Source organism: Paralichthys olivaceus, chromosome 21, assembly GCF_024713975.1.
Source record: "Paralichthys olivaceus isolate ysfri-2021 chromosome 21, ASM2471397v2, whole genome shotgun sequence".
In the NCBI taxonomy this organism is placed as follows: domain Eukaryota; kingdom Metazoa; phylum Chordata; class Actinopteri; order Pleuronectiformes; family Paralichthyidae; genus Paralichthys; species Paralichthys olivaceus.
The window spans coordinates 6,437,310-6,465,030 of NC_091113.1; the positions used below are offsets into that span (position 1 = coordinate 6,437,310).

Sequence of the window (27,721 nt, forward strand, 5' to 3'; positions counted from 1 at the left end):
CAGGACAACAAGCTCACAGAAGAATTATGGAAAGTCCACAAACAACCAACCTGCAAAGTCAGACCTTAAAAATGTGTGAGCAGACGCACTGAGGAGAATACACGTATGAAGTTAACTGATAAAAAACCCCAAAACCTTACAAACCAAACCAAAACATGCGATATTGGGTCCAGCTCCTAAGTCATTAGTTTACTGGAACACCCAATTATAAACAATCTTCATGGAAATATTAAGAATAGAATAATCCAACGATTGATAGTGGACAGTAAAAATAATTGTAAGTGTGGTGAGCTGGTGGCACTGCTTCACTGAAACATTTACTGTCCCACCCCCCAAAATAAAACAACAGACAAGAGACCATTGTTAATCTATCATTAATTTATTCAAAAACAAGATAGAATAATGCCAATTGTGCTATGCTTTGAGAAAGCAAGAACAAAAAAAAGTGACATTTGTTTTTAGTAGCTGGTGCTTCTTTTTTTTTTTAGTAACCACAGGTTCTCTGCACTTGTGTGTATATTTTTTTCTTTTTCAGTTACAACCCACAGCGGCCTTTTTGATTTCTACATGAAAGAATCTTTAACATGCACAGAAACACAACAAAAAAAGAAACACGACCAAAGAACACTACAGTGCATTAAAAAGGCACCTGCTCCCCAGATACAGGCATGATTTTTTTAATTCTACAAAATTTGTACATAGTAGTTGCAGTGGGATGTTGTTAATGCAGCTTCAGTCTCAACAAACCCCACGAGCAGTTCATAAAAACTATATCATATCTGTACAGACTCTATGGAGTTTCCTAGAACATCACACAAACCTTTCAGGGGACAGATGAGATACATTCAAGAGGTAACACATTTTTTTATCTCCTACACAAACAGCTATTATGCTCTTAAACATAATACACACTAGACTGTAAAACACAATTCCCAGGTTAAGTGGATTTCACATTGAAGAGTCGATGATTAGAATGCGACCAGAGGAAACATGCAGTACAGTCTGAGTAGTGGTTTTGTCCTGGCGGTGCGTCCCCTCAGTGTGTGTGGGGCAGGTGGGGCTCAGAAAAGCTATAAATGTCAGAGTTTCAGCTGAGGTTCAGCATGGACACATTATATTTATGTTCTCTGATCGCATTTCCACTTAAATCACATACTTTTCTGTTCTTCCACATGCTACTAGTGAAATTCACCAATCTGCAAACAAGTACATCGTTTTCTAATCGCAGGTTATTTCATACACAAATTCAAACTGCATGAAAATATGCAGTTTAACATTAAATATCGCTGTGAGTTGGGAAGATTTTAATTAATCGTACAGCTCTTTCAGTGTAGATATGAATTTAAATGTAAATCAGACACCCAATTCTCATTTTATCTTATTGCCCAGACAGATGAAGAATGTTGACTTCTAACATTCACAATGTCTTCACATTATCACTCATCACAGATTTGGGTCAGTAGTTCCTACACGACGATTCACCAGACTTCCTCTGAGCTTTCCAAACACCCGCCATCCTGCTTTTCTTATTATCTGGTGTCAGCCTTGCATGACACACATACACCAACGAATATTAAACCTTTATGCTCATGATTTACAAGTTAACACATAAGACAAGAGTTCCGTTGTGTTACGAACTTATTTTACAATAAAACACAAAACTACTGTAGCTAAATGCACGGGGGCTGTGCTGTGAGGTTCCACTGAAATGTTTTAACTCTACTCGTGTTTTACTTTGGTAGTTACCTCCGCCAAGGAGGTTATGCTTTTGCTCCAGTCCATTTATTTGTTTGTTGGTCGGCAAAAATATGCAAAAACTATTGAATGGATTTCCACAAAAAACTTGGTGAAAGGATGGTACGCGAGCCAAGAAAGAATCCATTCAATTTGCGGCAGATCTTCCTTTTTCTTTTACAAAGCAAGCTTTTCTTTTTTCTTTTTTAGAGAATTGGACCATGATGAATATAAAAATCAGGCATATTTTGGGGGACTAATATCTATGGGACTGTGGGGCCTTGGCGGAGGTATGCGCTCGAGTATTCTTGTTTAGGTGTGTTTTTGATTTTCATCATCAACGCCTTTTTAATCCCAGCATGCCCAACACAATTCTTTCCAACATGCATTTTAGAAAAAAAAAGAAATACAAATAGTTTTAAGTTTAACTATATATATATATTTTACAATATAAATTTGAGAAAGTAGAACAAACGTGCTGAAAATCTGAAAATAAACTGTTGAGGATATTGTTTGTTTTTACTGCTTCTCACGGCAGTTTGTGTTAAAAAGTAAACAACTCAAAGTACAGTACAACAACATCAACAACACTAATACATTCTCACTAATAACTAACTCTCAAAGAACTGACCTATTGTTCAAACGGCACTTACAATTGTCTGAGTGAGATTGCTCTCTCAGCAGAAGTCCGTCCCTGAAAATCACGACCAAAGAGTTTCTGAGCTTGTTACGTTTGAATGAAAGTGGATTTGATGGCTGGTATCAAGTATATTAAGAGCTGTGTGATGTAACATTCATTGAAATGTGAAAAGAAATGTGTTGCACAAACACAAAGATCATTCCTCGTCAAAACTCAAGATGAAATGTGTAACTTAGATATTAGTTGTTTGAATGCACTTAAATATGGATACTCATGATCTTAGGCTTTAACTAACCAGGCCTTTGAACAGGTACATTTTGTATTTGCCGAGTAAATACTTTTAAATATTTGAGTTGGTTTTGCAGCTTATTGTTTTGATATCTTAAACTGTGCAGAATGACTTAAATTACGGAGGATTTGATTTGTACAAATATTTTTGTGAATGAAAATTTGCATATGTTCGCATTTAGCAGGGATACTATATCTCCCAGGGTTCAGCAAATCTCTCTATTTAAGTTACCTATATTACTGATGATGCCAGAGTGCATGTATTTAAATGCACTATAAACAAGAGAAATCTCTCTTGTGCCCTATGTACAGGAATTTACTTTCAAAACGCTTTCAAACTACATTTTGTTTTCTACTGTATGATAGCAGTTTTACAGACAGAGAGTTAACATAAAAATATTGTTGTTGTTGGTTACGTTTACCATTATTTTTATGCATATTTCGCTTGTTAACTTGTGATGATGAAAGGCAGCTTGTTTTATTCAGATTGCTGTAAAAGTGTTTGTTTACTATCCTGCTGTATATTTTCTGATGGTTTAAAATTCTGATAGTATTAAAACGTCTTCACTGGCAACGTTCACAAAGAGGGGGATTGTACCTAGACGTACCTCTTCAAAGTAACAGCATGTGTATTTCATCAGCTGCACAGTTCCAAGACAGGGAGTCACAGACAGACAAAAAAAAAGGGAAGACTGGCTTCAAGTCTCTTCCATCTAACAGCTAACAGTTAGCGGCTTTTGCGTGAAGGCACTTCCTGGTAAAGTGTTCCACAGAGTAGCACCTGGGATTGTTTTTGAAGTAACCAGTAGAAGCCCTTTAGTGGAAGGAGCCTGGGGTCTGAGCTGGAAGGTGTGTCTTGGTCACAGCAGCGTGAACCCTAAGATGTACTGCAGGAGTTTGTTCCGATTGGTCTGAGGTAGAAAGGTGGTGCTCAGCTCCAGAGTTGTCACCTTGTTCTCTCTTCTCTCCTTCAAAACCTACATAGAAATAACAGGAGGAACAACTTTAATCCAGCTGGAGGAACCTGAACAGCTTCCAATCACGACTTCACTGACACTATTCAGAAAAACACCTAGCATGTAGCACATCTTAATTTGGCCTATAATTAAATAAACACTTACCCCGAGCTCTTTGAATGTCCTCACTGTGTTTTTAACAAGGTAATGAGTTGCACTTTCGCCTGAAAAAGAAAAAAATTGGCTTATGAAGGTTTCAGATATTCAAAGATACTCTATTTACAAGAGCTCATTAAGAATAACACATACAAGGAGAAGAAAATAATTCAGTGTTACCATAAGCAGCCACTCCTCTCTCTGTGCGGGTGAGCAGGTATCTGAAAAGCCTCTGGGTGTATTCGGACTCAGCCATGGGCTGACTCAGACTGTGGACAAAGATCGCAGCCCCACTGTACGCCTCCAGCACAGGGCTGAGCAGCCGCTGGAGGAAGATGAAGAAGTCCTGGTGCTCTGCGGAAACGCTCACCTGATGAGAAACAGCGAAGGTCAGTGACTGGAGGCTGTAGATGCTGGACAGTGTAAGTTATTAATGTGCCAAGGTTGTGATACAACTGGATTAAATGTGTTTCTTTAACTCAAACCTTTAGGTAGCGATCTCTCTGTTCCTCTCCAAAGTCACTGTCCTCATCCTCCTCGTCACTTCTCCAGGACAGAGGCTCGGGAAACTTCTTGGACCAAGGTTCTTCTGTGGGGCTGGGGCTCAGTTCCTCCTGTTCATCCTGACAAACACAAACAAATGTTAGACTATCTGAACCACTGAAGCAGCACTTCCCAAGATGTTCACACGGACTCAACTCACATCTAATGTCACAGCACATACTCCTATTTTTGTGTGTGTTTAAACTGACCTCTGCTACGTAGAGAACTCCATACTGGATCAGCCTGGTCACTGCATCATGGAAAACCTGGTAAATTGTCTGACAGGGCTGTGGTGACAATGAGAGATGGAGGAAAATCTTTAGATTTACTATGTGTTAAAATGAACAAAATTAAAAAAGCCAGTAATACAAGAGTATTATCACCTGTAACCAGTATTTGCAAATTAACTCAACTATCAAAATCCATCAGTGTGTTGCTCATATTTCATTGTCTTCCATATAAGAAAGGCTTTTCATTATTCACTCACAGCCGGGCAACAAGGGACAAGTTTTTGTTGTGTTGTTTACAAAAATGTGGAACTTACAGGTGCGACCGCCACCTCGTTGGTAAGGAAGTGGGAGAGCCCAGCAGCCTTGCGGATGAGTCTCTCCTGACTGAGAAGGAGGCCACAGGGACCACCAGACGGCTGATCAGACTCTGACTCCACGACCAGCTCTCGCTGCAGTGACAGGATGCTACAGGCTGCAGACAAATGAGGACAGAGATTTTAGATGGGAAAAAATGTAACCGTGTAGCACTGGAAAGCCTAACAAGGACTTTTTAAGACTCATGAAGCTTGATGACAAAGTTCAGTGATACACTAGAGTTAACACAGAACAAGAATTGCTGGCTCAACGTACCAATGATTGCATCAGGAATGAAGACGTGGAAAAGGCCATTGCTGTAAAAGTTGAGCTCGAACAGCGCTGGTACAGTTTGGCTGGGTGCGATCGTGAACTCGCCATTACGATTTGCACTGCTGGCCACGTTGACACAATTTCCCAGGAGGTGGAGGGCACGCATGACCACGTCCTCCGAGTTCCCTGAAAAGCCCAGGTCAAAGTCCCGTGAGAGGATCTCCTCCTTCATGTTGAAGAAGTCTTCCACCAGCTTTGACAACACCACCCCCTGGAGAGAAAACAAAGAATAACACATGCTCAAATAATTTGAAAACAAAAAACGTGGATCAACTGCACAGTGTGGTGACTCCATAAACCAAGATCCAGAACAACAGAGAGCTGCAACTGCCATAAGTTTGTTTTATGCACCAGGGAAAAAATTTCCACTGTCACCCAATTACATCGGTCTGCCTGCAGAGGGCAGAAGCTTACCACTAAAGTACAGAAGGGAATAGTGCGCAGGCAGGAAGAGCGAGAACTCTTACTACCATGCAGGGGTACGTGACATTTGGATCACCTTGGGGTAATGAAGGGAGCATGCAAAGAAGAAAAGAGAGAGGGGAATTGGCAGGGGTGGGGTTGTTTCAGAGAATAGAGGGGAAATGAAAGACAGACACTTACCTGTCTGTGTCTGTACAGCAGCAGACAGGCAACGATGTGGGTAGACATGATTGCTGACGACTTATTAGCCGCTGTGAGGAAGACCCAAAGACAAATTATTAACAACACACAACACAAAGATAATATCAAAGCAGAGACGATTGCAACTGTCATGAAGCTGGAGGGAAGAGCTTAAGCTTCAATGTCAATCAATCAAGATAAAATTCATGCAACTATATTCACAATTTCTGTGAATCAATCAATATGACAGATCACATCTTCTAGCAAATATTTTACACATTATATTTTGAAAATTGTTTCTGTTCACTGGTTTAAAGATCATGTAAAATGTTCAATGAACTGGATTTGATTTGGTTATGAGTAGGAATGAAAGACAGGAATTAAAATAGTTGAGATTATTGATATCATATTAGAGAGAGAAAAATGTAGTGTGTGTGAGGACAAGGGGTTACTATTGGTCATCTTGAGTTTAGTTCAGGTTTGGTGGGTGTAAAACATTTGTGAGCACTGGTACTGCATTCCTCCCCTCTCCTGCCTCACTTTCCTACCCTACATCCCATTGGCTAAAAACAACATGCCATCCAGCTGGGGACTCTATGATTGGTTGAGGGCGGGGGGAAAAAATGCAGCTGAATTGGCTGGGGGGAACCGGTTTCTGTAGTGCTACCCTAGAGTAAAATGCCCGGAGTGATGTGAAGCAGATGTACTGATGCAGTGCTGTGTTGGATTTCAATGGAGGGGGTATGATGGATACATTTCATGAGAGCTGCTTTTGCAAGATGAGGAGAGCCCTGTACTTAGACATGTTGGGAGCAGTGCCTCCTAAAGCATGAACCATGTGCTCTGACCTTCTATTGAGTGAGATGTGATTTATTTTTACTTCCTGGTGGGTTTGTGATGAATTATGACCATGATCATATACAATATTATAGACAGTTTCCTTCATACTAAGGAATAATAATAATATCACAAGCTGTTTCATGGTGGATTTCTTACTGAAGAGGACGTGCTTGGCCAGGTTGTTAATAAGTTGACGTCTGAAGATGTCATCAGGCAGCTCTCTATTCATCTGCTGCTGCTCCTCCTGCCGCTCGAACAGCTGAGCATCAGGCCTGAGAGAATCATGGTAGCAAATAACCTTGTAAAAATACAGGTTGACAACAATTTTATTATTTCTGCTTGATATGGTCAGAGACTTTAAACATGGGCTTATAAAATATACTTCGGAAAGTTTGGGTCAAATTGAAAACACTATGGTAAATGACTTGATGACCACATATATACAATGTTTAATTCATAGTTTAGACTGAGACTGTACACCTTGATTAGTGTTTTTAAATAAACACAACTCGAGATACTGATTACTTGCAAAATGTTATTATTATTTGAATGAAATAGTATTTGACGCAGTTTGCGTGAAGAGGTCTTTAATCAACACCTCTTCTGGTATGAGTCCTGAACTTGTGACTCTAAACTAGTCTAAATAACTCTGACAATGGGTCCAAGAAGGTTAGAAGTTAAACAGACTTAAAACTGACAGCACATGAGTTGGATCTATGTCACCACAGTGAAGAGGACCTTCTTAGTATGACGGCATTGTAGTGGCATCTATGTAAACATCTATTATGTGTGAAAGCAAGAAAGCAAGTTTGGAAACTCTTTCAATCGAGACGAGAAACAGAGAGGAAAAATAGCTGACATTACATAACAAAAGCTTTTTATTATGAAGGGACAGCGCTGAACTCAAGTGACATCTTCCTATCAACTCAAGTGCTGAGCTCAGATCTCAGATAACAGACCCTGCTGCGAAGAAGCAGGAGGGAGAATTCAAGTATGGAGACAAGGGGTCATAATGTTACAGGTGGGACTGCATGAACACTTGCCGGATAAAGATTTCAGTGATGTTTGGAGCGTGGTTACACTTACTGTGCAGAAATAATGATGGGCATCAAGGTGTGTTCCAGGGACTCTGGGGGTGGAATATGGCGGTTTCTCTGGGTACCCAGGTACTCCTTTATTTGACACACAAAAGGTTCATTCAGTAAAAGTCTGTTAATACTGTGATGAATGTGTGTTAGCAATGATCTTATTTTCTTAGGTTAATGAAATCTTGAAGTTGTAGCATGTTAAAAAGATATAACAGCTTTTCATTATCTAGCAATACATGCGGCAATGATAAAAGTAGTTATATTTGTTAAAAGCTGAACCTGCAATCAATCACCTTCAAAGAGAACGGCTGGTTGAAGTCAACCCGCACACACCCGTAGTTCTTCCTCAGCATCCGGAACACTCCACACGCTATTCCCCACAAGCTCTCATTCTTCTTGGGTTTTCCCTGCAGGCATCGACGAGTTCAGACAGGAGCAGTTTAGACTTTGAAATATTCAAAACGCTCTTGTTTCGAAAACAGACTGCAATAAAAATCTTCCCCCAAGTCACAATATAAAATTCATTTGTGGCGAGTGTGTTTTTTAACGACGTAGCAAAACCTTAGAAATAACCATAATCATCCAGGCACTTACCAGCTGCTCACTATTGTAGTTGCCCTCAAGGATCCGGTCGTAGGAGATCCCAACTGGCACCACCAGTACGTCAGGTATGGACCCGGACCACAGTGCGTCTACCACAAGGGACAACATGCCTGCACGTGCTGTGGACGGCTTACCGCTGCGAGAGCGAGTACCCTCCAGGTAGACCTCCAAAAACTGCTGCTGACGCAACAACTCCTCTGTGTACTGAAGGAAGACGGATGAAACGTGCAAGTGAGAAGGGTGGGATGATGTTGAATGAGAAATGGCGGCAATGACTAGATGTTAGAAGTGACACAAATGTGCAAACACTGTGTGTGAAGGACTATTTGTGCAAAAACCTTCACATTGACTCCATTACAAGTTGGAGGTTAATCTAAATAAAAGCTATGCTGTTGTATATGCAAGCTAAAAATGAGTGGAGGTCAACAGCTTGACATCCCCCCACCATCATCAACACATTGCAGGGAACTGAGCACGTGCCAAAGAAGTTATGTTGTGCATTGGTCTCCTGCGTACACTATGTTCTCAGCTGTCTCTTGCTATGTAGAAACTTTTTGGAGCAGAGGCTTTGTCCTGAAATAGACTCTAGGCTGTGGCATTTGGAATAAGCTAGGAGGACGACTGACGTCCAGGTTTAGCTTGCACCAGAGCAACCAGCGTTAGAGCTGCACATAGCTTCTTTATTGCTTGTACTTCTTGCTGAGGAGGAGTTATCCTAATTAGATTTCTGTACACATGGATGCCAGCTTTAGCAAAGTATTATTATTAACAGTAATAGTGGGATCATGATCTGGATCGTTCCGGTCACTTTAACCCTGATGTCCTGGCTGTGTGTGTCTTGTGCTGTGAGTGATCAGGTCCTAATAACTTGTGATGAGTGTTGGTGTTTTCTTGGTAAAGTGAGCGCATATGTTTACCTAAACTTAACTGTGTTAGATAAATAGACTCTTGGAACTTACTGCATTTAAGAGTGATCTGTACAAAATGTCTTTCTTTCCATCTCCCGTTTCCTCCATTTTCCGCCGAATGAAGAATCCTCCCAGTTTACGGATCAGAGTGCTGGGGGAAAAATTTTAATAAAATCAAGTCAATCATCCTCTCCTGTATCCTGTCACAGTTTAATACTTCCACTGCCCTAAGGAGGAATTCCTCCTATCTTCAGGAAGATGTACGATTTGAGGCAGGTTATAAAAAACAAGGTTTATATTCCCTTAATATCACAATATAAAATCAGCGACTATGTTTGAGCTGATGTTCCTCTCTGATCTATTTCCAGGGACTTCCCTTTCTTCTGATATCAAAGTCTTCCTGGTCTTTTCACTTACAAAGGGCAGAAAAACACTTTATTTGCAGATCAAACTTGACACCAGGCTTCGTGGGTCTTTTACCTGAGGATGGGGATGCTCAGATTGTTTCCTGCTGCGATGTGTGGAGCTTTGATGTTGTGACAGAACAGGATCAAGGTGATGAGCAGGTAGTCGATGTGAGATTTGTGAACAGGGAGGAAGACCATGGGCACATTTTGCTGGAAAGATAAAGATACTGATGATTTTGAAATAAAAACAGACCATTTCTAATTGTGGACAGAACTTTTACAGACAATACATATGTGAGAGAAAACTTTTGTCTTTAAATCCAACTTCATATATGATCATTAGTACTAACCTCTGTAGCAGCTTTCTTGACCATTTCCAGCTGACCTTTGTGGATCTGTATGCTCCAGAAGAAACCGTTGAAGAGCCTCAGTAGAACCCAGCCTGTCAGCCTGAACGGAAACAAAAGATGCAGAAGAGAGTTCAACATTCTGCAGTAATGTGAATTTGACTGCAGTTCAATCAATGACTCATCGGAGTAGCTAAGGGGGATATTTCTGTTGTAGATGTACCTGATGAAGGCTGGTGAAATGTTGGCCACCATCTCCTGGAGGAAGGCCCTGGCTTTCTGCTTCACTTTGCTAACAGCTTTAGGCTCCTGCCCAGGTTGGCTCGCTGCAGCCTCCAAATCTGTGGCTACCTCCACGATTGCAGTCTCCACCCTGGAATCACATGAAGCAGAGCTCAAATATAACGCTGCATCTTCTAGACGACAAGCAACAAAGATGTGTTTTATTCCAGATACGGCTACCACATACTCAGAAACTCCTACAAACATCTGATGTTGAGTTGATCACTACCTGCTGTTGTTGAGCACATTGTCCACCACGTTCCTGGTGAACATGTCCTTGTTCACGTCTCTCTCCATTACAAACAACACATAACTCAGTCGGCGCGCCAACCAGCCCCGCTGTCTGTGAAACACAAACACACACACCACTGAAGATGTAAAGCTGTGTGAACATATACTAATACATACAGTTAAATTATTTGTGTAGAATAGTTGATTTAGAATCAGTGGACACACATCTATTTGTCTCACACATGCACACACACACACACACACACACACACACACAACAGAGGGACTAATTTAACAGCTCCCAATTGACTGTGAGCCTGTTAAAAATAAAACTCGGAGTATTTGATTACATAGATTTCCTGGTAATTTAACACATTTTCTGAAACCAGTGAGTAGCCGAACTTACGTATCCATTACTTGCAGCCTTCACAACAATGACGACGGCTGTGTTAAGGTCAGTTCACATAATACTGACAAAATTAACAATACTAACTAACCATTATGAGTACAGCCCATCCTGACACGGATGTTTCAGTTTACATGCAAAGACAAAGCAGAATAAAAAAAACTAGATTCTCTTGCAATTTGGTGCACAATGACCAACACGGTACTTAGAAAGAAAAAGCAAGATGTTTAAATTCAAACCAACTCATGTTAATATAGCTTTGGAGTTGAGGTATTTGAGTATTAAAGTTTATGTATTTTGTGTTTTGCATGTTAAGCTAGGTCACTGGATGCGTGCGTCCGGTGTCCACTGACAAAAACTCTTTAAATTATTCACCGCTCTACCTTTCCACTGTTTCACAGATCAGTTCACCTGACTTATACGTAGGTCGTAAGGAAGACCAGTGTCTGTAATGTATTCACTGTACTGTACAGGAGGTGCTTCACCTCTTGCTCTTGATGCAAAGGGACACTTAACGGCTCATCAGACCTGAATACCACAAGCAAAAAGTCAACCGGCTGGTCGTGAAGTTCATGATGCAAAATACACTTTACCTTGTGTGGGTCTCATTGATGTAGATTACATTACGCAATCCCAGAGATGGAATACTCGGGTTGAACAGCTTCTCCTGTGACAGAACAGAAAGTGATTAAAAGTGTTTCATTGAAGTGTCAACGAAGCTTCAGTGAATGTACTTATAATACTGGCATATTCAATCTGATTTATTTGCACATTAAACCAGATTTTGCTTTGATATACTGATATACAGTAAGTCTTGTGCTCACCATGATATGGCCTCTGATCATATGGATATTATGGAAACAACCAAACAGATTCAAATATAGAAAACTATGACTATGATAAATATGTACCAACCAGCCATAAGAATACCAATGCAAAAAAATGCAAATGAGGACTCAGTGTCCTCTAGTGCCAATTCTGTCTTAGCTGCCACTATTTAAAAGCTTTATAGACACCAGGATAAATTCATTTCTAAATTGGTTCAATCTCCCTCAAGAGACTCTGAAACTCCTACCAGAATATGGGATGTGTCATTAACAATATTACTGGCTTGTCCTAGAGTAGCCTGTTCATAAATATTCTGCAGGGATCTGTGCTCTTTAATGCCGACGATTTTCCACGCAGTATGAATAAACTGCACAGAGAGGTTACCAAACCAGGCTGTGAAACCGTACCAGATTAAGCTCTCTAGGACTGCCTGATAAAGAGTCAGCATAAATTTCTGGTCAAATGCAAATGTATTGTTAATGAATTGAACACTTCCCCAGTAATGAGTCAAAACACACGTCCCCACAGACTACGCTGTCTGTTTAGTCTATTAGTGCATTAGAATTACTCTGCACTCCACTCTGCTGCATATTAATTCCTTTCTTCTTAGTCATAAACATTCACACTGGACCAAACAATAAACTGAACCTGAACAGTCTAGTAAATGAATTGACGTTGGAGTTAATTATCTGTGGTGTAACATTACCCAGCTCTGTGGTGAACAGGAGTGACAGCAGCGGCCAACAAAGGGCCTCTTTCTGTTCAGCAGTCCCTCCTTCCACGTGCTGGTAACACAGCGCAGGACTGAAGGGCTGGTACTGCGGTCCTACAAACAAGAAATCATTAAGGATATTCTATGTATCATTTACAATGTGGAGGCTAGATTCAACACCTAATCTGATTAGATGTTCAAAACGAATCCTATGCTGGTACTACGAAGATGAATCTGTGGCTTACCGAGTCATCATTGGGATGCTTCCAGCGGTTACACCACTGCTCTCCATTATTGACCTGCAGCAACAAGCCATCTGACAGCTCCATGTTCTCTCCTGTCTTTGCTCTCCCTCCAGGTCACACAGCACTAGCTGGCAAGCTGGAGAAGACACAGGGATATCATGAGGTTACATTTGACATCATTGTAATACAGACATCACTCCAGGCAATCTTCAAGTTTTTATATTTTACACGAGAGAACAGAAAATTTATTTTTGTGTGGCATCAAAGTTAGCTCTTATTTCAAACCAACCAAATGAGAATTAACTTCAGGCAAACCTCAGGTAGATTAATTCAAACCTAAAGCAAATGAAGAGCGTTCAACTCCCAGAGTACTTTTGAAATTAACTTCACCTCCTTCACCTAGTCATAAATGTTGTTTGAACCTAATTGAATTTTGAGGAAAATTAGCATTTAGCAATTTAGATTTCAGAAAGTTTTAATTGTATTGTACATGTAGCTCTTCAGAAGCTCCAACCTCTGCTGCCAGATGCCACCAGCCTCATTTCACCACTAAAGTCCACTATGTGTCTCCCTCCCACACGATGCATCACCCTACGAGTATGAGGTGGCGACAGTTAGACCCGATTTTCCACCTGTGAGGGTTACATTGTTTCGCTCATCCCCACGCACACTGTGGATGTGACTTACAGGCGGGTTTGAGTGCTTTAAATAACTGACAATGATTTGCAGCAGAAAGTATCGTACGTTACACGCCCCAAACACCTCACCTTAGTGACACACCGGGCGACAGCTGCCTATTATGCAACTCATATGGCTGGATTCATTGTTACTGGCTTAACCTTTTGCTTCTCCCTCTAGCACATCATTCGTTCAAGTCTTTTGAGTCACACATCTGCGAGTGAGTGATATTAAATACCAGAATGCAACACATTACAATAAGGTTAAAGACAATTAAGAAATTCAATATGTTTCCATATAAGTTCATTGTGGCATAATATATCTATTTGATTGCTGTTTTATGGTGACGTGTTGAAGATTAAAAGAACTATAAAATACAGATTTGGGAGATTATGTGACCTGGAGTGACCACACACACACACACACACACACACACACACACACACACACACACACACACACACACACACACACACACACACACACACACACACACACACACACACACACAGAGAGCACACACGTTGTCCTACAGTATGCTGCCTATTGTCCTGCTAAGCCTTTGTTAAGCTGGAGGTGTGCAGCATCTGGGCCCCAAATACCTACAAACACAATAAAAAACTCTCATGTTGTTGTCTGTTGCTCCCCTGTTGTTTTCTGTCTAGTTATAAGCAGGTGAGTGATGTGGTCACTGCAGTGGGAGACACACAAGGCTTTTGGTCCAACAAACAAAAAGACCCAGGGCCTTTGTCAAAAGTCTTGTTTGAGGCCCAGCACAGCAATGGCAACAAACCCTAACCAACACATCCATATCTCTGAATAATCAGGCTTTAACATAGCAACTGTAATGTGAACCTTTGAACTGTTTGACACATGCTCTACATCACTGAATTCACAGGTTGCACAAAGTGAATCCTGGATCGCTGTTTGAATCAGTATCTCAGGTTCTTTCTGAATAAATCAAATTGAGGTTTTCCAAGAATCAGGATAGGAGCACATCAGGTTGTTCGAAAGCAAAAAACACTCAAACTTCAGGGAAAGTGTTTGTCATCCAATACTCACATTAAAAGAGCTTAATACACATGTAATGAAATGCCTGGAAACATGGTGAGCGCTTAGTTGCTGTCATGTAGTATGAAAGCAACTGCTACAAATAAACTATTTGCACATCAATAACAAAATACAACGTGCAAGGCCTACAGGGACTAGGTCAAAGTGCAAAGAGCCAAGTGAGAGCTTTCAACACACTGCAGCCATTGTCCCTCATTCATTGGTAAAGAGCGTGTCATTTTATGAATGAAGGCTCTCAAACCAAACATTGTACAGTATGTGCAACATGAGGGAGGGTGCGTCCTCATGTGTCTGAGAATAATAAGCTGAAGGGAGACGACAGACATGCATCCCTCTTGGGATAAATGTTCCAGCCGTGAATGAATGCCTTGTGAACCATTGTCCCTCTGGTGGTGTTGTTGTGGTAATAGGTGATATGCACACTGATGAGGAGGTCCAAAGGGGTGAATGACCGGGAGTACTCCACTTGATGGGGTGATTTTATTAGAAATAATGAGATGCTTGGGATTAGGTAACAGATAAAGGAAGGCTTAATAGAGCAATAAAGTTTCCACTGAAGTAATAAACTGCCTCATGTAAAGTATAAATATATAAATAAGAGTATATTTTTACTTTTCTAGTCTTCACATGATATAAAATGTGTCATGTTAGCACAATCAGAATTTCTTTTTCTTGGAGTGCACCATTCTAACTTGTGAAGTGTTTTTCCCTTTATCAGCTAAATTACAGTGCACCAAAGTTAGTTCTGAAGCACAGAGAAAATATCCACTAATGTAGTCTGCTGATGCAGGCTTGGCCCGTCTTTGCAGACATTTTATCATGTTATTAACTTTACGATCAAGCAAGACAAAACTAGCAAAGAGAACTGGGCGATAAGGCCCGAAAATGACATCGAGATAAAAAATCAGTTGATGTCGATACTCATCTCAATCAATGTCACTTTATCATTGATGTTAAGTCTAAAGACTGATTATTGCTCCTGAGTGAAGGCTGTGGTGTTGAACTCTTCCTGATGGACAGAGAATGACAGACAGGTGACACAGGAAAACATTTAACTACTGAGAGGAAGATCAACTGTGTGTTATACCTCCTCACTGTGCTCAGCAATATATTGATATATGACTTAAAGGGAGAAAATTACTTTGTGATAATGATTGATTGTTGCCTAGTGTTGTTTAATTGCCTATAGCACTGACAACAAACGTGGCACAATTCAATATCAATCTAAATATGCTGGATAAATAGCAGTAATATATATATTTTTTTTATATACGAACACTAACTCTCCTGTTCATACAGTTTCCAGGACTGGGTTAATCCGTCTCACGCGCTGCAAGCTGTCTGCAACAAGCGGGTCAAACAGGAGCGTGTGTGTGACAGATGGGCTGTGCAGATACAGTGTGGAGCAGGGGGGCAGACAACAATGGCACAGGGCAGGGCAGCCTGGTGTCTGGCTCGGCTGCGGAGGGGGACACGCTGCTGTCATGTCTGAATAAAAGCTGGATCATCGACTTATGGATGGATCCCGTTACCGCGAGGCTCGTGTGAACCACGTCCCGGTGCGCGTCTCCAGCACGTTGCACTTGGCGTGCTGCCGACAGGGGAGTCCATTGAACCCGGTGCACCTTCACGTGTCACCGGTTAATTCCATTTACATCACGGGAGCAAACACAGCAAGTCAAGGTTAATACACCGTGTCGTCAGGGGTCCTTTAAACTCCCGGCTAATGTTGAAGTTAACCGGCTAACGCCACGTTAAACCGGTCAAATCCCCCTCAGTGCGATAAGGCTGGTACCGGCGGCTAATGCTCCCCCTGGACGTCGAGCAGCTAACGTCGCGGGGCTGCTGTTGTGTTTGTCCCCGGACAATAACCGCGGCGCCTCGGTGACAGTTACCGATGTGTTAGCATTAGCCCGCTAGCAAGCCGGGGTGGTCTCCGGGCTGGGCGACACCACACTCACCTTCAATATCGTGTTCCGCTGGCTCATATCGCACAAATATCCCCGTTGACTGAAGCCGGTGGCGCGGAGCTCTCCGGGGTCGTGTTGGCTCGGCCCCGCTGTGCTCGGGAGGAACCGGCTCAGCTCCGCCGGATCAAGATGTGACGAGATGAACAAGAAGCAGCCACCAAGCACACGGCGAGGGTGCAGTTCACCCAGCGGCCAGAGGGGGCATCGTTCTGCGTGTCGGGGTTTTTTTTTTTTTTTTTTGCTTCACCAGCTGTGACAGCACTTTTATGTTCAGGCCTGGAACTGTTTGGATGAAAGTTTATTTATATCATTCCAGCTATAACAGCTTGAGATATATTCACCCACTGCTATATTTATTCATCTAATATTATTTTTTTTATTCACAAGTTTATTTCATTCATGATCAAACAAAACAATTTAAAGGTTCAGTGTGTAGAATTTAGTGACATCTAGTGGTGAAGTTGCATGTTGCTGCCCTCGCCTCTCCCTCCCCTTCCAAACTTGACAGAGAACCTGCAGCAGCTTCAGTTGTCATAAAAACTCAAAAGGTGTTGAGCTTGTCCAGTTTGGACTGCCGTAAAAAAACACGGCGACCCATTTTAGGGGAAAGAAAACCACAATTTGTCTGATTAGGACCTGATTTGACAACCTGATTATTTTATATTTAGTTTCTGCCAATCACTTAAATCGTACACACCGAACCTTAAAATGCAAACACAAAATCTTAAATCTCGAAATGAAATGGAGCAGAAAGAAGAATGATCTTATATAATCTGCCCCTCTTTCACAAGACATTCATTAACAGAGCAAATCATTCAATAGAATTACAAGTTAAAATAGCTGTGGGTCAACACAGCCCCTCACATCTCTCTTCCATTTATTTGGTTCTGAATGTCTGTTCATTTTAAGGATTAATGGCTTTCTCTTTCTCTTCTCTGGATGAGCGTTATGAGTTTTATTTGCAGAATACAATGAAACAGTGTTTATGTTTCAAGATGTAGTGACTCCAAAAAATTAAGTTACTTTTATTTAGAAATAGACTTTAACACTAATAGCTCAGTTCTTTTTCAACAGTCAATTAAACGTAAAAAGATTGAAACATGGAGAAAGCGCCCCCTCTAGCGGACAGATATTTGAAATACATCCTATTGGACCGCACCACTGTGCTGTGATCGGGGGGATGGGGGGGGTCAACCATTGCACACAAACATATTTAAAAAAAAAGATTAAACTATGGATGTAAAAATAAATATTAAAACTCACACGAAACGTCACTACTTAAAATCAACAATCAACTCTGCCTATATTCCTCTGATACTGCTAATTGATCCACCCACGCGATGCCAGCTATAATGGTAGGTCCCCAGACTTCCTGTTTCCCCTGTTTCTCTGTAGCTGTCGGCAGCCATGAGGTAAGAAACACGTCAACCATTGAATCTGTCCACACTCACAGCAAACACTTAATATGGCAGAAGTTCTGATATTTTAAAAACATGGCGGCCCGTGGTTATGTTCGGTGTGCAGTGAATTCTTCTATTTTTATCTGAGTACTCGTCCGGGCCTAGCTCGGTGTGCTAGCTAGCTTAGCCACGTTAGCCGAGCTAACATGTCACAACATGCTACTGAGACACAACAGCTCCTCGGTGGTTAGCTGCTCAGCGACCCGATCATTTGTTTAGTTTGTCAGCGAACACGGTTTGATGTTAGCTGATGTAAACGTGTGTTTACATTGTGGCTCCACGTTTAGCTGATGACTGGATCTACTGTACAGACCTGTCTCTTTGTTAAACTTCAGGAAATATATAACAACATACCATCAGTCACATGTGGCTGCTGACGAACTGTAGCACACAGGTTAGGGTTTGAATAAAGAATACAAGATTAGGAGTTCGTTATTCAGCAAAACTTGCAAAAGATCTAGAAATTAATTTTTAAATAAGAAATCCATGGAAAGTGGATCAGTACCAGGGCATATTTAGACAGCGAGTCCTTATAATAAGTTCATATCTAAATTAAGACAGCAGGTTTCCTTGAATTATAAATATGTTTGTGGTTTTGAATGTTTCTTTATTATACGTGATTCTCTAAGTCAACTAGATTTTGAAATGCAGAATCAATCTCACTTGCTAATAACTTTGACTGTCAGTGCTAAAGTGAGTAAAGAATTGGCAATTAAGTGAACTTATTAAGTTTGAATAAAATCCTGGATTATGCTTAAATTATTCTATTGCTTTGGATTCATAATTTCAGAGAATTAAATATTGTAGATTTCAATGCTTTTTTTGCTTGTTTCAAACTAATAAAGTCAATCAAACTTTGTTTGTACGAACTATTTAAAAATGTTGGTGCAGTTTACTGATGAGCCAAGAATTTAGACATTGAAATACCATAAAGATTTTATAAAGCTACAATAACAGGACAAAAATTGCTGTTCCAACAGCTTGGAGCATAAAGACGGTCAATTTCCAATTGTCATATGTTTATATAGAATCATAAAGGCTCTCAAACACTGTATGCATTTCACATCTTGCAAGAACTAATATTTTCTCATTGTTTTAACCAGCATGCTCAGGCTCCAGAAGCGCTTGGCGTCCAGCGTCTTGCGCTGTGGCAAGAAGAAGGTGTGGCTGGACCCCAACGAGACCAATGAGATTGCGAACGCAAACTCTCGTGAGTTGTTGACTTTGCCTTCGATGGTGCTCACTGTGTAAAATTTTGAAACTCAAACCCCTGAACTAGCTCGTCCTTTGTCTATATTGAATTTGCTCTGCAGGCCAGCAGATCAGAAAACTGGTGAAGGATGGTTTGATCATCAGGAAACCTGTGACGGTCCACTCCCGTGCTCGCTGCCGCAAGAACACGCTGGCCCGCCGCAAGGGACGTCACACTGGTTATGGTGCGTAATTTATTTGCATGTTCTGTCCATTATCCACCTTTCTTTAAATTGTCAATCATTTACACGTAAGAAATCCCATGCTGTAATTATTTAGCAGTGTTAAAAAATCTTATAACATTTCTATGAACATGAGTTGACGCTGCCATATTTATTTAAAAAAAAAATATTTGTTTCCTCCAACCAGGTAAGAGAAAGGGTACAGCCAATGCCCGTATGCCAGAAAAACTGTCATGGATGCGGCGCATGAGAATCCTGCGTCGTCTTCTTCGTCGCTACAGGGAGTCCAAGAAAATCGACAGGCACATGTAAGTATGAATGCCAGCGCTCATTGCTAATGAACAAGAGATCCTATTTTTAATTCCATTTTCAGGAGGGGATTTTCTTCTTTGAGCCACTCTGAAGTTTTTCTTGTTTCCACCAGGTACCACAGTCTCTACCTGAGGGCCAAGGGTAATGTCTTCAAAAACAAACGCATCCTGATGGAGCACATCCACAAGCTGAAGGCAGATAAGGCTCGCAAGAAGCTTCTCGCGTAAGTCGCTCTTTCATTTAGATTTTTTTTCATATTATTATGCCATAGTCTTGCATTTGGTTGTCTGGAGCTGGATATAATTCATTTTACTTTGCATCAGTGAGTTAATTTTCTCTGCATTTCCACCTTCCTTCACTGATCCAGTGACCAGGCCGAGGCTCGCCGGTCAAAGACGAAGGAGGCCCGCAAACGCAGAGAGGAGCGTCTCCTGGCCAAGAAAGAAGAGATCATCAAGAACTTGTCAAAGGAGGAGGAAGCTGCAAAGAAGTGAATCTAAATGGTTTTTTCTTTTTGTCTCAGATTCACCGTTTTGTTGTTTAATAAATTTGGACAAATGTAACAACCATTGTTATGTGTCTCTTTGTTGTATTTATATTTAATGACTTAACTGTGTAAACGACAGCATTACACTACAACTGTAATGCTGTCGATCACATTTTTAAAGATGGCTTTTGAGATCATTTCCCAAAAGATAATTTTAGTACTTAGGGCTGTAAGAACGTTTCTTTTAGACTTATGTTGTCAGCAGTCCAACAGGTGGCAGCAGACTACAAATATTCAACTCGGCTTTATCTTCTGAAGGCACAACCTCAGACGTCTATTTATTTCAATCATCCAGCTTTCTAAAACTCTAAATGACATCTTCTACTCAATAATCAGTTGTAATCAACTGATGGACTTTGAACAGTTTAACAGAATTCAATCACACATTTCTTCAGCCGCACCACCAGACTGCTGTCAGAAACAAAGACAGGTGGTTTTAACAGAACACTTGCATATTTCAATGATTATATGTGATTTACATTATCAATAGATTCATTTCTAATGTCTATTGTCCAACTTCAGGAAACCTTAGCTGCTCTATATTGTGCTTCTGAGTTTTACATGCATCCTTTATAAAGCACACCCATCTATATAATGGTTACTGATTTGCTGATGATTTGCACATTAAACCCGAGCTGCTGACACTCCAGCCTCTCTCACTTCTCACTCAGGCCTTGAAGGCTTCTATCTGTCATGCTCCCTGGAGAAGGTGTGACTGAAGTGTTTGCACATGCATCTTTCACTAACCGGTGCAGACAGGCTGCTGTGTAGAAGAGATGTGTGTGTAGACGTGTTAGAGATTCTCCGCAGGTCCATGCAAAGATGATTATATTCAGCAATTCAGATCCTATGTGAATGGTGCTGATGTTTTCGTGACTTGAATTGCTTAATATCTAATGGACAATAGGTACAAATACTAATTGCATATTATATTGAAATTTTAGACTTCTAGACTAAGAACTCAAGGGATGAAGATTCACATGGTCGATATCACTGGCAGACGTCTTCATGTTTCTAAGCTGGGATGTAGTAGTGGCTGTTTGTGGATCACTCACCATCATGCATAGCAATAGGACACCCAGGCTTCAGACACTGAAATCTGTGTTTCAAAGGCCTTGAGGAGAAGGATTACACAGCAAAATGCATCTTCTTACCTGGACATGATTAAATGACTTGATGCACTGCTTCACATGTTGCACTTTTACCTAAAATGCAGCTTAACCGAATGTAATAGCTACTAAATTGATCTGCTGTGGCTAAATAAAGACAAGACCAGTCGTATAAATCGACGTGAGATCTGACAGGGTTTACTGAAGGAGAAAACAGGCTTGATGCAGTGAGGCCATTTCGTAGCTCGGTTAATGTATTTCTTCATTACCAGGAGGCACTGCTATTTCCTGAAGCGTCAGCCTTAATGGGATTAGATAAGGGGGGGAATATGAGCTGAAATGAAGCAGCGCTCTTTATTACAATTGGCCTTCAACCCAGGCAAAACAAATGGAGCGCACCACAGAGTTCAGGGGATCTTTAATACAATCTGAGATGAAAGTAATTAATTTTTCAAAACATAAAAACAGTTATCTAACATTTAAGATAATTACCCCCCACATACCAGTTAGATGACCTCCTTTTCTGGGCTGCCTCTATTGGGGATATAATAAGCTGTTGTTCATCCACTATATTCTTAACCTCACAACACAGTCAACTGCTCTGAAAGTGACATTATGAACCTCATCCTCTTCTTTCTTATCTTTCTCTCGTAAAACGAATCATTATGGTTTTATTCTCCCCCACCACCATTACCTACGTGCTTTGGTTTATAGATGGAGAGATATAACACCATCAGAGAGCATGAGGAGGAATCAGGAGGTTTCAAAAAGAGTTTTAAATCATTGAATATAAACGAAATATGAATGATTCTCAACACTACGGCTGTAACTCAGAGAGCTCTGTTGTGTTTGTTGGTAATTATGGAAAGATATTTAAGATGAAGACTCTTTTCAGCATAAAATGGTCACACGCTGTGTTGTTTGGAGAATTTGTTGTTCCTGCCTGTGCAGCGCAGACAGTTTTTTCACAGTGTCCCACATCAATATCACAACTAAGGGAAGACAACATTTTCCCCTCTATTTCACACTGTCTTCATCTTTGTGCTCAGTCTCCTTAACGTCCCTTTCTTTCTCTGTCTGTCCTCTTTCTAAAAAGCTTGCACTTTTCTTTGTAAAAACACACCAGGCAAGGAAAGACTTATTGCCAACTTTTGCCGTCTTGCTGATTCCTCACTCTGCTGGATGTACTGCTTTCTTCATCTTCCCTTTTGTCATAAAAGAGTTGTTGACTGGGCGGCGAGAGAGAGAGAGAGAAGTGGCTTCAGCTGATAGCAAGCAAAGCATCTTTAGCGAGACACAGCAGCCCCAATTATCCCTAATCCCTGAGCCTTGAAGGCAGAGACCCCAAAGTCTGTGACACACTTTGAATCCAATAGATTCGTTTTGCCGATGCTCTTCATAACAGGACAGGGCAGAGGGCCCTTTGTGGGAATAAGACTAAATGAGGATTTGAGTGAATTGGGCTTATTACAAGGAAAACAATAGTGATGGAATGTGAAGAGTATATATATAAAAAAAAATATATATATATAATACAGAAAAGGAAAAAGAGATGAGGCAGAGTAGTTGAAAAATTAATATCTTCAGATCCACAAATGCACCATGATGTGAGCTGAAACGAGAGAGAGAGCGTGGAAAGAAAACCTGTCCAGTGGATTTCAAATCCTCATTTTAGCAACTTAATGGATTTTGAAGTGTGCTTTCAAGACTTGAGAGCATGTTGGATTTGGAATGCGTCTCAGGTCAGGAGCTGCTTAGGTTGGGGAAGTAAAGCAAAAATGGAAACCTGTGGCAAACACACTTTCCAATCATGCATGCTTGAAAGGAAAAGCTCAGCTGTCTGGTTAAAGCTGCAGAAAGAATCAGAGACTTTAAAATCTTATGTTTTTATCCTCATTTCTTCGTATAAAGAAACCACCACGCCTGAAAAAAAGCCTGCGGTCTCCACAACACAGGGTTCAGAGCAAGTTAAATGCAATTACTGCTTCCACACAACTGAGCTGAAGCAAGAACGCAAATTGACATTTATGCAAGCTGGTGAAAAATCAGCACAGCTACTTTGAATCATTACTATTCATGTTTAATGCTCACCAGAAGTTAAAGGTCCGACATATTAAGTTTTTATTTTGTACATAAATTAGTTTGTAATCTGCCTTGATTTGAACCAATGGAAATTCAGAAGTTTAAACCTTTTATTTACACAATTAAATGTATTAAATATTAGATTCATTTGTTAGTTATTAAGTCAAAATCCCTATTTTACACTGGTTTTTGAAAGAGGTGGGTACAGTAAAATTTTTAAATGTACATATCATGGTAATATTTGCTATGATGGGGGAGTAAGGAAACCAGTGTACCTGACAATAGGTGTCTTCAATCTTCCATGACTGTGCAGCTGAGTCTGGACCAGAGATCCTCCAGAGTCATTAACCAGAATCAGCACTAAAGCAAAAAACCTTTTCAAACCATGTCGTTAATCAGTAAAAGCAAGTAGAGGACGCACTCCAGCAAACAGCCACACCCCCCTGACCTTGTCCTTTAGCTGTGCTTCTTGAACCCTTGATTTTCCTTCGGCGTCAAGAGGCCGACAACAACATCAATGTGATGTGAAGTGATGGTTGAAGAGGAACACCCATCTGGCACCCAGGACAACTTCCTGTGTCCCTCTCACTTTATTAGGATACGGTGCAGACAACATTACAACCGATATAGAATCAAATCAAATTTCATTATCCATGGGACTGAAAGTGGTCGACTGGAAAGGCCCACTTCAAGGTTGTGGGCCATTTGATTGGACACTGTAATTTGTGGATTCATTTTGTTCTGTTAGGTTTTTGCAGTGAAGTGAGTGGCACTAGTGGACGTGATTGCACCGAATTAATCAAACCAAAAATGAGAATCATCTACACGACGGTGGAAAACCGCTTCAAACACGTCACTGTAAGATGTTAAATTAGCCACTCCACCAATCGCATGATTGTATGAAGGGTCATTTTGTAAATTCGTGTATTATCCCTTGCAACCAAAAATTGATTATTTGGGCTGGATCCAGTCTTTAAAAGCTTGAGTCCTTAATATAATCAGATTTTCCTAATAATTATAGTAATGCTGACTGTAGTGTGGGATGCAGCCAATGCTGTGGGCGAAAGAGCTTATTTGGCAGCAGAAGACACACAAATTTCCAGTGTCACATAATATCATATTACACCTTAAAATTAAAGTACTGAATAAATTATGGTTGTCTGATAGGAGTAACCAAATAAAAGTTCAGATTGATTCATCAGTTCTGCCATTTTGAAAGAGTGAATATGATTGAAAACCGAGCGGAATGAAGAAAGTCCTTTCACCATGACTCCTGTCCTCATAAATGTTTTATTTAGCTTTTTGATTCTGGAAACTGTTCAGATGGTTTGAAGCTAATCCATCCTCATACATAAAACTCTCTTGATCTCTTCTTATTGTGCGTAAAGAATAAACAGTAAACCACCCAAGGCCTCCCCTAAAATACTTGTTCAATAGAAGCAAAGAAGCATATGTGATCCCTCGAATCTACCATTCCCAGTGTAGCACTCTTCAAAGACAGCTTTCATGTGTCAACCCCGGGGTCCGCTGTACTTTTTCTGTACTGTTCAACCTCTAAGAACACCACTAGACAGACTCGCAGCCCCGGAAACCAGTACACCACATTTTACCCCTGGACTGTGCCGTGTAGTGCTCACTCCTGTCACCGAGAGTGTGTTTGTGCAAGTAGCATCCTGAGGAAGCGGAGATAGCGTCAGCGACAGGAGATGAGATCATGCATTAAACATGCTGTCCCCCTGTACCTTCTTCATTTTTAATGATCCAGTCGGCCAGGGGTCTGGAAGAGTGTAAACATAAGATGAGGAGGACGGAAAGACAAGACACACCTGACAGGTTGTTTTTTTCTTAAAATCCAAAAGTCAGTTGCGGCCATTAAATGCTATAGCTGCCTCTTGGTTGGCGTGAGTGGCTTGGATCATTTAAGAAACGTATTTAACTCTTTCCACACGTTATTGTCAGTTTCACCGTTTTAATGTGCGTAGACTTTACCTGTGCTTAGCTGGTGACACAAACAACGGAAGTCCTCTGAAGACCTGACCCTTCGATTCGGCCCTTGCATCCTCAGGAGGTGGCCCCTGAATGGGGACACAGCTTTGTTGATGTGCTTGTAGTGACCCAACAATAAAAAACATCAGCCTCTCTGTAGTTCCTTTTTTGCTCTTTCAGCTTATTGTGTGTTTTTTGTTGGCCTGCAACTTTACAGTTTCATTCCGTCTCACTGCTCTCATCAGTATTCAGGCAGCTAGTGAACATAGCAGCATTTAGTAGCCAAACAACCAGGACCCTGAGGACTGTTGGAAACCAGTCTTAAGCTGGAAGGACCCTCCCCTATAGCATTTTATTAATCCAATCTGGCTCTACATTTTTCCAGAGGGACGTTTATTATCCTCCCTCCCTAATCTCGGTTTTGCTGAGCACTTTGAATACCTGCCCAAATGAAGACTATCATATTACACGATTTGTGTATAATATTCTCTCATGGACTATAGACATTAAGAGGGAGGTAGAGACGTGTAAGGTCTGCGTGGTGTCAATTATTTTATTTTTTGTCGGCCAAGAACCAAAACCCTTATTTTCCTCTCCTCTCCTGTAGTCATCACCTCCTGCTGTGAGTGTAGCAGAGGTGCTCAGTTCCAAACATGTGAACAGCACAGGATGAAGGGTTGTGTAACGCGTGACACATTTAATGTGCCATTTCATTACACTCTCTGGTGCGGGCACGAGCCACACTCCACCCGTCTCTTAGATACTGTTGGTTAGGAGTGGTTGCCCCAAAGTAAGCCCTTTCCCGCCTTGACATGATGTTGATGGATGTAGCATGACAGAAAGGTGGAAATGATTCGGGACCGGTCACATACGAGGTGCTTATCGCTGCTGTTGGAGCCACAGAATGATAATTCTGGAGGATTTTGTAGAGAGAAAGCACTCAGTGGTGCAGTAAGTGCAGAGAACGCCAGCCACGCCATCTTGAGCACCAAAGTCAGCAATTTTATAAACCGAGCAGCTTGATGTTCTGCCAGTTGCACACATTTTTGTCTCTCTCCCCCTCTGCAGAGACGAAAATCACATTTGATTCAGTTTGATAACAGAACTGGGTCATGATTTGAGAAATGTTCCTCACACCACAGCAGGGACACACACACACATACACACACACACACACACAAAGAGACACACACAACACTCGCTTTGCCAGATTAGTCTATGGCCTGCCAGCAGCTCCTCCGTTACCAATTGATTTTATTGGGAGTTAATCATATTATTTATGGTCATTAAGAGAGAGCAGTCTTCTCAGGCTCTGCACTGTCAACTCAAAAGAGAAAGATCTGTGGCCATGAAAGGAAACATTTTCTGTTGGGATTTCACAGTTTATGAATTTAGGTGTGAAATTGCACATTTAATAAAAGTGCAGAATTTAAACCTTCAAATTTATGCTTTTTACTTTATGCAAAAGTGAGTAAAAAAGGACCATTTAATGTCATTTTGTTTTAGTTCAATGTCTCTCGGTCTGTCGTTTTTGTCCAAATAGACTCTAAACAAAGATGGACGACACCATGGCTCCACAAAAGAGAAGCCAAAGCATCTCGGAGCATCTTGGATTTTGATGTTTTATGTTTTTTATATTTACGCATTAATTTGACAGTTATTACCAATGTATTTATTTTATCACTACATTACATTTTATCCAAAGCGACTTACAAGAAGTGCATTCATGCATCAGGGAAAAAAACCAGAACAGCAAGAATCATGTCATGAATCTAGTTACTTTTCAGATGGTTCTTCAAAGTAAAAAAAAAGCTTATATACTTTGATGCAAATTATTTTATACACAGTAATGACAGTGACAAGGCCCAGCCTGCATAGTGCAGTAGGTCTACTTTTACTTTTAAAACTTGAAGTTAATTTTACTGCTGCTATACTTTTGTGCATTTACTTAAGTAAAACGAAGAAATTGCAATTGAGTATTTTGATATTCTTCTCTTAAAACTTTGACACAAGTAAATGATCTGAGTCCTTCCAAACATTTGAATTGTCATTTGGCATCTTTACATTGTCAAATGGTTGTTGTGACAAATTGAAAGAGTCAAACACCAGTGAGGAGAAAGACACTTGATAATTATAAGCATGCATCCAGAATTTTAAGAGTCCTACTGATTTTAAACTGCAGTGTGCTGCCATTACTGATAATACCACAAGCTCTTTGCAAACCAAATCCCCATTTAATCCTTGTCAGCCTTCCTTTCCTTCTCTTTTTAACAGCAAAATCAAGTCACACAACCGAGAAGCAAAGTATGAATTATTGCCCAAACAAAAGAGCACACAGC

General features: G+C 40.8%; 2 protein-coding genes across 3 annotated transcripts; one reads left to right on the forward strand and one right to left on the reverse strand.

Moving 5' to 3' along the window:
* Window positions 1-360: 360 nt before the first annotated feature.
* Window positions 361-16,621, reverse strand: gpam (glycerol-3-phosphate acyltransferase, mitochondrial). Its single transcript, XM_020083414.2, has 21 exons — window positions 16,445-16,621; window positions 12,735-12,870; window positions 12,484-12,603; window positions 11,543-11,616; window positions 10,542-10,655; window positions 10,254-10,403; window positions 10,034-10,133; window positions 9,757-9,893; window positions 9,328-9,427; window positions 8,360-8,572; window positions 8,059-8,172; window positions 7,764-7,849; window positions 6,834-6,949; window positions 5,838-5,908; window positions 5,178-5,445; window positions 4,862-5,019; window positions 4,527-4,604; window positions 4,260-4,397; window positions 3,955-4,144; window positions 3,784-3,842; window positions 361-3,639 (listed from the first exon to the last, which is right to left on the reverse strand). Exons 2-21 carry the CDS (start codon window positions 12,816-12,818, stop codon window positions 3,523-3,525), a joined length of 2,487 nt encoding a protein of 828 aa, XP_019938973.1. The 5' UTR covers window positions 12,819-12,870; window positions 16,445-16,621; the 3' UTR covers window positions 361-3,522.
* Window positions 16,622-17,800: 1,179 nt separating this feature from the next.
* Window positions 17,801-20,221, forward strand: LOC109626757 (large ribosomal subunit protein eL19-like). Of its 2 annotated transcripts, none has more exons than XM_020082910.2 (6): window positions 17,801-17,865; window positions 19,017-19,123; window positions 19,227-19,349; window positions 19,534-19,654; window positions 19,771-19,881; window positions 20,026-20,221. In XM_020082910.2, exons 1-6 carry the CDS (start codon window positions 17,861-17,863, stop codon window positions 20,150-20,152), a joined length of 594 nt encoding a protein of 197 aa, XP_019938469.1. In that variant the 5' UTR covers window positions 17,801-17,860; the 3' UTR covers window positions 20,153-20,221. The 2 variants fall into 2 exon arrangements, with proteins under 2 accessions (XP_019938469.1, XP_069373587.1); XM_069517486.1 differs by having other exon boundaries at window positions 17,863-17,969.
* The last annotated feature ends 7,500 nt before the right edge of the window (window positions 20,222-27,721 follow it).